This window comes from Mesoplodon mirus (genome assembly GCF_964341445.2).
Source record: "Mesoplodon mirus genome assembly, chromosome: 5".
Taxonomy (NCBI): Eukaryota; Metazoa; Chordata; class Mammalia; order Artiodactyla; family Ziphiidae; genus Mesoplodon; species Mesoplodon mirus.
This window is the reverse complement of record NC_138980.1, coordinates 148771518-148784411: the sequence shown is the minus strand read 5'-3', so window position 1 is coordinate 148784411 and position 12894 is coordinate 148771518. Positions and strand designations below refer to the sequence as shown.

The window sequence follows — 12894 nt, the reverse complement described above, 5'->3', positions numbered from 1 at the left end:
TGTTGATTTTTTGTTTTCTAAACTTCTTCTAGATAAAAGCAGCAATACGGATCTTGAAAAGATGTTTTAAAGTATATGTTATATAAAAGGAAGCATATGTAATTATATTAATAAAAATTACTGTTGTAGTTTATTTTTAGTACACCAACAGAAACATTGACTAGCTAATTAGTCATGAAACACTAACTTATTTAAATAGTTCTTGAAAGATTTCCTCTTTTCTCCAAGTAAAAATAATTGAGAAAAATACCTTGAGAGAGCAGTTTCCACATTTACTTTCACAGTAAACAGTCTTAATGGAGTCTTCTACATATGAGAAAGTTAGGAAGGAATAAGGCAAACCAAGATGATATACAAGGCGGCCACATCTGAAAAAAATAACAAAGTCATTACAATATTTTCTGTATCATGATCCTACTCATGCACCATCTGGGATAGGTATTGTAGGTTCAATGATCTTATAACTAAGACCTTTTCATAACTTCAGTAAATTTCCTTGAATGGGGTCTCAAACGACCTCCCTGGCACTGCATACCAGGTCAGGTCATGACAAGACTATAGTGAGTCTGATTTTGAAATGTGAAATCGATATGTCACAACAAATAATGTCAAAACTATGCAGTCTAGTTATTGTGACTTGGTCAAATACAATTTTGTAATTGACTTGTAAATTCTATCAATGCTCAAACCACTGACATCATAAACTGGGCTCTGCAAATCACACGAGCCTTTCATAACTGCTAAAGCAGCACAAATTCCACACAATAAGAATTCACAGCATAACAAAAAGATCCTCAAGTCTTGGCCAGTAGCCCACTGATTTAAAAAAATATCTGATGCAACAAAAATTTCAGTAGAGTGAAAGAAATGGAAATACAACACTTGGCATTTTCAGAAATAGTGGAGTTGAAATGTCCTTCTTACCCCTATTTTACCCTGTATATACAATTTTATATGACTATCAAAGGGTTACACTTTGCAACAGAATAAGAAGTTTGCAATCCTAAAAGAATGACATGTAATATTAAAAATATTTAGAGTAAGACCATGTAGGTCTTAGGCCTTGGCAGAGTCTGGCTTACCATTCCTGAAGAGCCAAAAAAAAAAAAAAAAATCCAGCACCAACTAGAAATGTTGGTGATGTCAAATTTATTTATTTATTTATGTATTTTTGGGCTGTATTGGGTCTTTGTTGCTGAGCACGGGCTTTCTCTAGTTGCGACCAGTGGGGGCTACTCTTCCTTATGGTGCTCAGGCTTCTCATTGCAGTGGCTTCTCTTGTTGCAGAGCACAGGCTCAAGGCACGCAGGCTCAGTAGTTGTGGGTTGTGGGCTCTAGAGCGCAGGCTCAGTAGTTGTGGCACGCGGGCTTAGTTGCTCCACGGCATGTGGGATCTTCCCGGACCAGGGCTCGAACCCATGTCCCCTGCACTGGCAGGCGGATTCTTAACCACTGCACCACCAAGGAAGTCCCAGTGATATCAAATAATGTATGCGTTGAGGTTCCTTGAAAATACAAACGTTTTACTCATTCATGGAATCAAAAGCAGATTCATGCCGATTATACCTAAATAATTAACATATTTTATAGTTCAGAAATGCAGGCATGTAAACTTAAAATTTAGTAATTAGATTAGAGATAAGCAAGTGGCCTGCAAAGTATGGTTATTCATCTGCAAAATTTTTAAGTTAGAATTGTATGTGAGGTACGAATTGATCCTTCTTTTTATTTAATCAGAATGCTAGTTTACAGGGGAAAAAAGTATAGTCAATTTTCTTTATTTCCCTACTGGAGTGGTGAATTCCCTTGTGTGAAAAGAAGTCATTTCAAAAATACTAAAACCAAACATTTGAATGGGCTCACTTTGAAACTGAGTATTTGGTAATAAAAGCAGACGTGTTATTTTAAATTACTTATTAAATTAAATACAAAGCAGATATCTTTTAATTTGGGGGGTGGGTGTGTATGCATATATGTATACATGTGCGTACACACCTGTCATATATGAGGAAGTCATCTTTCGTTCCATTTAAGAGAGTCCAGACATCTGTTTGGTTTTCTTCTTGTTGGTAAACAGGAATATGCTCTGAAACCTTATTTTTAAGATGCACATATTTTAATCGAGAAGAGATTCCTTGATGATTAACAACAACATAAGAGATGTTCGAATATCCTTCTTCCTCCAGTTTTACTCGCAGGTTTTCCAATCTAAAATATTTGGAAAAAATACAAAAAAAGGAATAATTTCATTTAATTTTATTTTAGTGACTTCTCCCTTTTTCCTCACTCTGTTTTCCTAAATGAAACTCTTCTGTTATTTTTTACTTAACTCATACCTCTTTTTTGCATTGTTTTAAAAGACTAAAACTTTTGTTTTTCTAATTATCTATTGAGCACTTATGCTCAGTTAAAACAATATGCCAAGTGCTTGCACAAACATCAGCTCATTTAGTCCTCAAATTAATCTTATGAAGTGTATATTTTTAATCCATCTCGCAGTTACAGAGAATTGTACCCAATAAATATTTGGCAAATAACCCAACAAATATATATTTATAAATTTGTTAAATGACTCAAGACCTTTGGTGGCAAGTCTAGTGTTCATTCTACTCTAGCAAAGCTCTCGTCTCTGCTTCCTATATTGAAACAACTAATCCTTTTCCAACAGTACAATTTAGAACATTTTCATTACACAAGTAATACATATTTAGTAGGGTACTATAAAATACAGGTACACAAAAAGAAGAAAAAGCTTCCATAGCCCCAGGAAAACAACTGTAAACACCCTCCTAGTTGTCTTTCCTCTAACATGTTCTAGGCAAACTTTTATAGTTTTTCAAAAATGCAATTTAATAAAAATATCTTTTTTATTTTATTTTATGTATGTATGTATTTAATAGCTATCCCCTTAAGAAATGCTAGACCACAGAAAGACTACCTTACCTAGATGCCTGCAGTATGCACAGGTATCAGCTGGCTTGAAGAAGAGCAACCACCGTCACTGAACCATAGGAGTTCAGCATGGGGTCTTGATCCTTTATGCTCCAGGCTGGAGGTTGCTTACAAAAGGAGCTTTGCCCCTGGCCCTCTGTTCCTCCTGTGGGGAGGAGACAAAGAGCCAGGGCCAGCCCCAGGCCTTTCCACATTGCTGGGGCTGTCCTGTAAAAGAGAAAACCTTTCTGTCATCTTCACAGTCATAACAAGGAATTTCTATAAACCCAGCAGGTACAATTCTACTTTGTACAAATATCTAGCCAGTGGATTCTGTCACCATGTTGTTGGACTCACTGTGTTGGGCCTCTTAGCCCCAAATCTCCCTGTAAAGGGGAAAAGATCAGCCAGAGTCAGGGAAGCTGTCAAAGGACCTCTTAACTATCTGGCTTAGCAAGATACTTTAGTAAGCATGCAATGGAGATCTGCCTGAACAGGCAGCCAAGTACTTCTCTAGTAGAAGATATATGTCTAGGAGAAAATACATGTCTAGGGAAATTTTGAGAATGTGGCCTCTACAACCAAGTAACATTCTGCAAACATGATTTGATTTTTATTTGAGACACACCAAGTTCTGCCTGCTTCTCTCTATCCTCTACCAATCTAAGAAAGGAAAGGGTAAGTAGGGGATTCTCCACAGAAATGAAAAGACAGCATGGAAGGAGAACCCAGGAAGAAAGAAGGTGGCAGTGAGGGCAGTCTACCAACGTGAAGAGATTCAGATGTTACTGCCTGCCAAAATGTTGCTATCACATCCAAGACAAACACCAACCAATGAAAAAGCACCAGACCAGGAAGAAATACTACAAGTCACTGGCCCCTGTACCATTTAAGATTCACTGGAATCTACACTCCATTAGTCTACTTATTGGCTACCACTGCATTCAGGAAGTTCCTGTGACTAGATGGCACATTCTTGGGTAAAAAAGATGACCCCTCTGAGTAGGAAATACTCAGACAAGAAATGTACAAGTATTAAATACATGACAAGAAATATTCCCAAAACAAGGGCTAGCGCTCTCTGCAGAGAGGTACAAATAAAACACATGATTTGTAGACAGGTGGTGGAAAAAAGAGCAGAGATGAGCAGAGAAAGAAAAATCCACACATTTATGCAAACATGATTTAATTTTTATTTAAGACACACTAAGTGAATCAGATAAAGTAATCAGGCTCATTTTGATATAAGAGTCTGAGGAAGAGAGATTAGGACAAAATTCCAGAACTAGGAAGCTGGCACATTTTCAGGTACTGATCTGGGATTAAAAAAGTAAAAGTACTTGGGCAGTGGGGAGGGTGGGCAGCTAACGGTAAGTTACCTAGAGTGAGCCCAGGGTTAAGAGGGGAGTAGAAAGGCTAAAATCAGATTGGTTTGGGCTCTAATGCACTGGTAGCTATAGATAGAACTTTAAAAAACCTGCTTATCTTTCACGTTATTTGACACCAAAAATTCCTAGCTATAGAGAATATCTTGATAAGAGCCTAACTAAAGGAAGAGAAATAAAGGGGGGGGGGTGTTAAGACAGGATAAATTAAATAATTTATTAAGGCCATCCCAACTATTCTAATATCTTTAAAATTCCAATACTTAAAAAAAGGAGAGGATATATCTGGACTAAATCTAGGGAATTTCTTTAGGATAGTATTTATACTGATGATACAATTATCCTTCTTATAGCTACCATCTATCGAGCATTTATACAACTATTTGTAGGTGGCATAAAGCACTTTTTTAATATCATGTCAGTTAATCCTTACAACTATGTGACCATTATCTCCTTTTGCAGTTGAGAAAACTATGGCTAAGTGACAGTTTAGGCATCTTGCCCAAGTCCACACAGGTACTAAGTCACAGGGAAACTGGATTCAAACTGGTTCTCCTAATTCCAACACATGACCTCTTAGCTACTGCAATATATTGACCGTTTTTAGCTGGGTCACCTTTAGTGACTATAGTAGCCAGGATCTGGGTTTTTTTAATGCCCTAAGATGACAAAGAAAGCATCAAAATTATTCGAGCTATTTTGTTTCTTACTAGAATGGCTAGATCTTCCCTACTTTCTAGAATATAAATTCAGTAGTTATAGACCCCAGCATAAACTCAGCGCTTGGCGCCCTTACTTTGCATACCATTCCAATTGGCTGAAGAGTGAATACAAATGAAAAGGTTATCTCACCCATTGCTCTCATTTAGTTTTTTGATGAAAAAATAACAGAAGCCATTGGCAGAGTGGATTACAGAGTTCACACTTTCAGATTTTCCTCTGTTACTATAATCAATAGCCTGTTCAACTTTGTTTCCTTAAAATCACTTTTTACATAATAAACTTTTGATTAATTACAGCTGTCGGACAACTATATAAAATAATGTAGATAAATAACAAAACTAGATTTACTGGAAGTTGATGCAATAACCGTTAAAATGTAGTTATGAATTTCACTAATCTCACCACTTTCAATCACAAACCTAGAGTCATTGGCCACATACAGAGCTACATTTGTTTAAAATTTCCCATCAAAAGGCAAAACATGCAGAAACTTTTCCCACCCTCTTCCCCTGACCTTCAGACCTGCATCTGAGCGTCCCCCCTCATTCTCCTGAAAGCACCCATCACCACGTAAACTGTAAAGCATTGCGTTTAATCGCAGACCACCCGATTCTGACATGGGTTTTAACTCTTTCAAGGATGATCATTTCCGCACAGTGGACCAAACCTGCTCTTTCTTCTTTTTTTTTTTTTTTTTAACCTTGAAACTGCTCACAATATCCCTGGCCATTTCTACAGCACTGTAGAAAGGCCATATCTCAGTCTCTGCTCTTCAAACCCACAGGCTGTTTTGCCCCTAGAGCTCTCACTCTGCATTTCGGTAGGAAATATTTAAGCTTGAACATATAATATTGCCTATGTAACATCACAACTTTTTGCAGAGGAAAAGAATTCAATTTCTCCAGCCTCCTCTGCCCCCATCTTCATCCTCAGCTGTGCAGAAAGCAGGGCAAAAATCAGCAAGAATTGTTAGTGTCCCCACTGCACCCGGCGTTTAGACTCTTTTGTTCTTTCTTTTGTATTACTTTTCTTTACCCATCTCTTTTCTTCAAGTCTATTCTAAGGACAGAAACATTTTATCAAGACTCGAAAATCAAATCATTTACCAAACTGTCAAGGAATCAAGTTTGGAAAACACGAAGTTTCTACTTACACAACCCCTTCCGACTAGCTTGCTTCCTTTCTCTTGCTCAGCTGGGGCAGCTCCACAAAGCCACAGCCAGAAACTCGGATATTTATAGTCCCTGTTGTCTACCTCACCCCTCAGCTATAGTCCAAAGTTCAATGCCCACTCAGGCTGTGACCTGGCTAGCAGAGACAACCTCTGATTATTACAACCAACTTTTAAAAAGTAGCAAGTGCTGGCATGCACAAAATGGGGGCGGGGGGAGTTTTTGCAATTACTGATTTATTCCCTATCCTTTTTAGTCACCCCAGTAGCTAGGATTTAATGGTACAGTCGGGGGCGGGAGGAAGGGCTAAGGGTAAAGAAGGCCTCCAAGTTATGCTCTTTTCCAAACTATAATAGGGAAAAACATTTGCTGAGCCAGCGAGGTAAGCTGTCTTTTTAAAAAGAGAAAAAAAAATTTTTTTCTTTTACTTTGTAGCGGTCAGGTGCTAGCCTAACCCAAATTGCGTGAACTTTGTTAGAAAAGTCACCTGGTGTTCAAATCTTTCCCGTCTCCTGCTGTTACAGACCTGCTTAGATTATTTTGCAGTGGTTAAAACTTGAAACTCTGTGGGATCTCACAGGACTTCTGCTCTTTTCTTTTTCATTTAAGGAAAGGAATAAGGAAAGAGACCGCCTATCTGAGAGATGCCAGGCCTCATTTTTCTCATCACAGAAGTCCCACTCCCTGGAAGACCTAGGTATCCCACAGAAACTTTTAACAATCTATTGTAAATTCTTTACAAATTTAAGTACCATACAAATAAGTTAGCTGTGAAAGTAGCTGAACATGGAAAAGGATATGGAAATTTCAAAATGTACAAATAAAATGGAAAATTCCTACCCTTTCAGAAAGGGATACATTCTCTCCACTAACTGCTACAAATGAGCACACGCATGATGGGTAAGGCAAGCAGCAATTTCAAGTGACATCAGCCCTGGATGGTGATGGTTTTCAAGTAAGCCTCGCTTTCACTACCGATGCATTTTGTCCAAACAAACCCCTATTGATTGCTGTGGGCTGAGTACTGCTGTACAAGGTGCAGAAAGTACAAAGAGGCTCGGATGTTATCTTTCCTGTAAAGAAATTATCAAAGTAGAAACTTAGACTTCCCTGGTGGTCCAGTGGTTAAGATTCCACGCTCCCAATGCAGGGGATACGGGTTCATCCCTGGTTGGGGAACTAAGATTCCACATGCCGTGTGGCGCTGACAAAAAAAAAAAAAAAAGAATCCTTCCACACTTGCCTCCATAAAGTGGGTTGGTTCTAAATTCCTCTGCCACTTAAAGCACTATTGAATAAAGCAGCGACTTTCTTTAAAAAAACAAAAAAGGAAAAGCTTGACATTTGAAAGCCAAATTCTATTTACTCACACCAAGCAGTAGGTATTAACATTTTGGGGTCCCAGATCTCTTTGAGAATCTAGTAAAATGCTTAGTTTTTCTGCAGGAAAAGAAAAATGCATATATACATACTTGTTTTTAAAAGAACCGTGTGAAAAAATTTTGTATGAAGCAGATAATCCCCCTATAGTTCATTTTCTTCACAAATGTAAATAGTCATGTTGGGTCTGTCTGCAGCAGGAAACTGAGTATTTCACCGTCACCACCTTCCTTTACATGTGGCTTAGCAGCTGCCTCCTGTGCCAGAGAATTCCCTCCAAGTGTGCAGCTAGCTCCAAAGCAAAGTGCCTGGGAGTGTTTGTGTCTGGGCCAGTGTATATCTAAAACCCTCAGCTGGCAAAAAGAGACGATGGGGAGCTTGCAATATTTGAAGGGAATCCATGGGTTTCTTTTAATTGAAGCATAGTGGATTTACAACATTGTGTTAGTTTCAGATGTACAGCAAAATGATTCAGATATATATTTTTTAGATTATTTTCCATTATAGGTTATTACAAGGTATTGAATACAGTTCCCAATTTTTTTTTAATTTTACCTATTTATTTTGTGTCTGCATTGGGTCTTTGTTGCTGCACACGAGCTTTCTCTAGCTGCGGTGAGCGGGGGCTACTCTTCGTTGCGGTACACGGGCTCTAGGCACATGGCCTTCGGTAGTTGCAGCATATGGGGTCAATAGTTGTAGCGAGTAGGCTCAGTAGTTGTGGCGCATTGGCTTAGTTGCTCCCCGGCATGTGGGATCTTCCCGGACAAGGGATCAAACTGGTGTCTCCTGCACTGGCAGGCAGATTCTTAACCACTGCGTCACCAGGGAGTCCTACAGTTCCCAGTGTTACACAGTAAATCCTTGTTGCTTATCTACTTATGTACAGTTGTTTGTATCTGTTAATCCCATACTCCTAATTTATCCCTCCCCTTCTTTACCCTTTGGTAAACATGTTTGTTTTCTATGTCTGTGAGTCTGTTTCTGTTTTGTATGTAGATTTATTTGTATTATTTTTTATATTCCACATATAAGTGATATCCTATAATATTTGTCTTTCTCTGTCTGACTTACTTCACTTAGTATGACAAATGGCAGTATTTCATTCTTTTTTATAGTCAAGTAATATTCCATTGTAAATATACACCACATCTTCTTAAACCAATCATCTGCTGATGGACACTTAGGTTGCTTCCATGTCTTGGCTATTATAAATAGTGCTGCTATGAACATTGGGGTGCGTGTATATTTTCAAATTAGTTATATTTTCAATATTTGCAAATTTGCCTTTTCTGGATATATGCCCAGTAGTGGGATTGCTGGATCATATGGTAACTCTATTTTTAGTTTTTTAAGAAACCTCCATACTGTTTTGCATAGTGGCTGCACCAATCTACATTCCCACCAACAGTGGAGGAGGGTTTGAAGGGAATCCATTCTTAACAGCCTCTTCTGTGCTGGACAATCTGGGTCTAGCCAGCCTACTTAAGAAAGCAGAGTTTTCAAACAAACCTGTATTGACTATTAAATCAAATTACATTAAATTGAACAAAATCAAATATTTATTAGGTGCTTATGCTAGGCACAGTGCTGAGTTCCCTGTTCTTAAGAACCTCAAAATCTAATAGAAGAGACAGACACGTAAGCAGTGAAAACACATTGGAAAGTGAGACAATGTCTAGGATGGCTGTAAGCCAAGGTTCTGTTGGAACCTTGGAAATGAAAAGAGGAGCGTTTTAACCCAGCCTGGAGATAGGGCCAGCAGGATAGGTTAGCACAAGTTCAACAGGCACTTTATCTTAGGTTTCACACTCTACCTCCAAAGCCCCCAGCAAATCTGATCATAGCGTTATCTAGAAAAAATATTTTGTTTCAATTTTTATGAATGATTAAAATCTCCTGATAGGCTGTTCCAGGCACCACCATACAATAAACCTTAAGATTACTGACTGTAGGGGGCTTCCCTAGGGGGCTTCCCTGGTGGCGCAGTGGTTGAGAGTCTGCCTGCCGATGCAGGGGACACGGGTTCATGCCCCGGTCCGGGAAGATCCCACATGCCGCGGAGCGGCTGGGCCCGTGAGCCATGGCCGCTGAGCCTGCGCGTCCGGAGCCTGTGCTCCACAACAGGAGAGGCCACAACAGTGAGAGGCCCGCGTACCGCCAAAAAAAAAAAAAAAAAAAAGATTACTGACTATATCCTATCAAACTGAACTTTATCCTAATGATCTCATCTCCCACAGCTTCCAACTCTGGAGTAAAGAATCTCTCTTTCTTCGTACTGTCCCATTCTTCCACATCCTTATCATTTTTCCCCAGAAGGTTTATGCATCTATTTAATCCATGTTTTTAATAAGCATTCTCAGGTTCTTAGGGGTCATGGGTGACTTCCATGGAGAATAGGGCCCTAAGAATCTGTGAGTTCATTATATACTTAAAAGAGAAAAAGACTATGAACTGTGATTTTAGAAATCAGTCTATTAGCTACAGCAGGTGATAATATGACATTGATCCATTAACATTTGTAGAACATTGATGTCTCAAATTATTAAAAAGTGTCATTACCATATGAAGGGCCTATATAAAATATTAACCCCCTTAACTTGGTTGTTAGGTGGTGTTTTACATACAAAGGGAAATGAAGACTTTTCCAATATTTTGGGAAATGGACCCTTTGATCTAAATTATTCTTCCTCCCCTTTCATGTCCAAGAAGGTGCCCTAGACCTCACCTTATACATTGTACCCAGTATAAGATTGTTTGAGCATCCATGTTTAAAGGTAAGCCGTTGAGTATGCAAGGGGTACCCAGGAAAAAAATAAGATGTTTTCAAAGTAAGCAAGCAAACTAAGAACAATGGCCAGAGGAAGGCATGGACCAGCAGTTTGGATCAGGTAAGGAGTAATGTGAGCCTCTGAGATTCATATGAAATATGCTCTGAAGGGAGCTCTTCTTCAAGCTCTCAAGTTTACAGATCTGAGAACTGTCTGATATATCAAACAGGAATGCAATTAAGGGGGTAACTACATAGAGTGCCAAATTTCATGCGGGACTGAGCACATTCAGAGAGTAACAGACATCAGAAGAATTTTTCTTTGAATTAGGATGTTATTAATTTTTTTTTAATTTAAAAAAAAAAACGTCTAAACCAGAGCCAGCACCTGCAGCTCCTCACAGGACAGAATTGGCACCAACATACAAGAAGCAAGGGGGCATCAAATAGCCTCTAGACAACATGTAAGGGAGGAAAAATAATTTCCCTCTGCCCTTCTAGGTTCTTGGCTGAGACACCCCCTGTAGTACAAGATAGAGCAACAAGAGGAAAACAAACAGAGGTTTAATAACATGTGTACCTCCTGTATACACAGGAGATACTCAGAAAAACTGAGTAACTCCCAGAAATGGCTCAAGTCTCCACCTTAAATACCACCTCCAGCTAAAGGCAAAAGAAGGTGCTGGGAGCTGGTTATGGGAGCCTACTGGGGAAAGCACAGTAAATGAGGGTAAGGTTATTACACAGATTTAGGTCATTGTCTTCTCCACTGATAAGTTTCTAGAGATTCAGTTATCCTCCTCCTCCTGTTACAGAGAGGGAGATACCCTTACAGAAGGAGTTTTCCCTTATAAATGTAAATATCCCTTACAAAAGAATAACTTCTACTCAGTTTTCAGAGCTTCTCCTGTGTCTGCAGTTTCTCCAGAATACAGCCCAAAGTAATTCTTATTGCCAATGCAGCTCAAGTGATTATTCATTTCCTCACATATCCTAGACATCGAAAACACAGGTCAGTCTGATGAATTCCTTCTCAACACTAATAATGCCTTAGACTAGCTGCTAAAAACCTTTTATGCCCATTTTCCTTAAAACTTAGAGCGTTTTCTGTTGTGCGTCTACCATGCTATCCATTTTGCAAAGAGGCCAGTTTTGTAGAGTTGAAACATTTCAACTATACAAAAAGATAATAAATAAAATATTTCAACTATACAAAAACTGAAATATCTCAGTTAGATGGATATTTCAAGACAACCAATGTTAATTTTCTGGTGGTCTTAATTCGCCACTTCACTTTACATATTACCAAAAAGTCTTCCAGGACTTGTGTTGATGATTTCTCAAATATTAAGAGTTTTATCATAGAATCTTAAAGCAAATATTTTGAATTTTCTGTAAGAACAGTCAAGTAAGTGTAATAATTTCAGACCAGGTAGTTTTGTATAATGCTCATTAAAAATAATTCAACTTTTCAAAGAAGGAAACATGGTCTTAATTTGTATCCCATACTGGTAGAAAAGTATGTATGTGCTGGGTATAAATAATTATCGTCATTCTCTACATACTGTTTCACAACTATTTTTAATTTAATAATATATCATGGACATCTTTCCAAGCCATAGACATCTTTCCATGTCAACGCGTACAAAGTTACCACATTCTTTTTAAAAATGGCACATTATTTCATTCTATGAATGGTCCATAATATGTACTCCCTTTTAATGTAGGTTTTGTTTCCAGTTTTCAAAATTTAATTGACCATATTTTTATATGTCTCTTTGTGAATGACATATAATTTCTGCTTGAAGTAAAATTGCTGGTGAAAGGGAATGCATATTTCAAATTTTGAATGCTATTACCAAATTGCCCTTCCAAGTATACCAAATTATACTCCCACCCAAAAGTACATGGCAGTACTTATTTCCACTGTCAAATTATTGTTTCATTTGAGTTTATTTCATTATTTGTAAGTTTATTGATTGTGTTAGCTTGCTAGGGCTGCCATCACAAAGTACCACACATTGGGCAGCTTAAATAACAGAAATTTATTTCCTCACAGTTCTAGAGGCTAGAAGTCCAAGATCAAGGTGTCAGCAGGGCTGGTTTCATTTGAAGCCTCCCTCCTTGGCTTGTAGATGGCCATTTTCTCTCTGTGTCTTCATGTGGCCTTCCTCTATATGTGCCTCTTTCCTAATCTCCACTTCTTATGAGGACACCAGTCATATCGCACTAGAACCATCCATATGACCTCATTTGACCTTAACTACCTCTTTCAAGGCCCCATCTCCAAATACAGTCACATTCTGAGGTACTGGGGTTAGGACGTCAACATACAAATTTGGGAGAACACAATTCAGCCCCTAGCATTGACCATTTGTACTCTCTTATCTGTGAAATGCCAGTTCATGCCATTTGTCTATTTTACTATTAATCTTTTTCAATTTATTACAAACATTATTTGTATATTAAGGAATGTATTCCTTCTGTTTTTCTTTGCTGTTTTATGTATCAACATACATGAATGCATCTTTTA

At 38.3% G+C, this 12894-nt stretch overlaps 1 protein-coding gene across 1 annotated transcript in view; it reads right to left on the bottom strand.

Annotated features, from left to right (window-relative positions):
• SELENOP (selenoprotein P) overlaps positions 1-12894 on the bottom strand; it is a 39378-nt gene that overhangs the window by 2831 nt on the left and 23653 nt on the right. Inside the window, 3 exon segments of the mRNA XM_082622371.1 lie at positions 251-368; positions 1996-2208; positions 2944-3159. Coding sequence (XP_082478497.1) covers positions 251-368; positions 1996-2208; positions 2944-3159 — 547 coding nt within the window.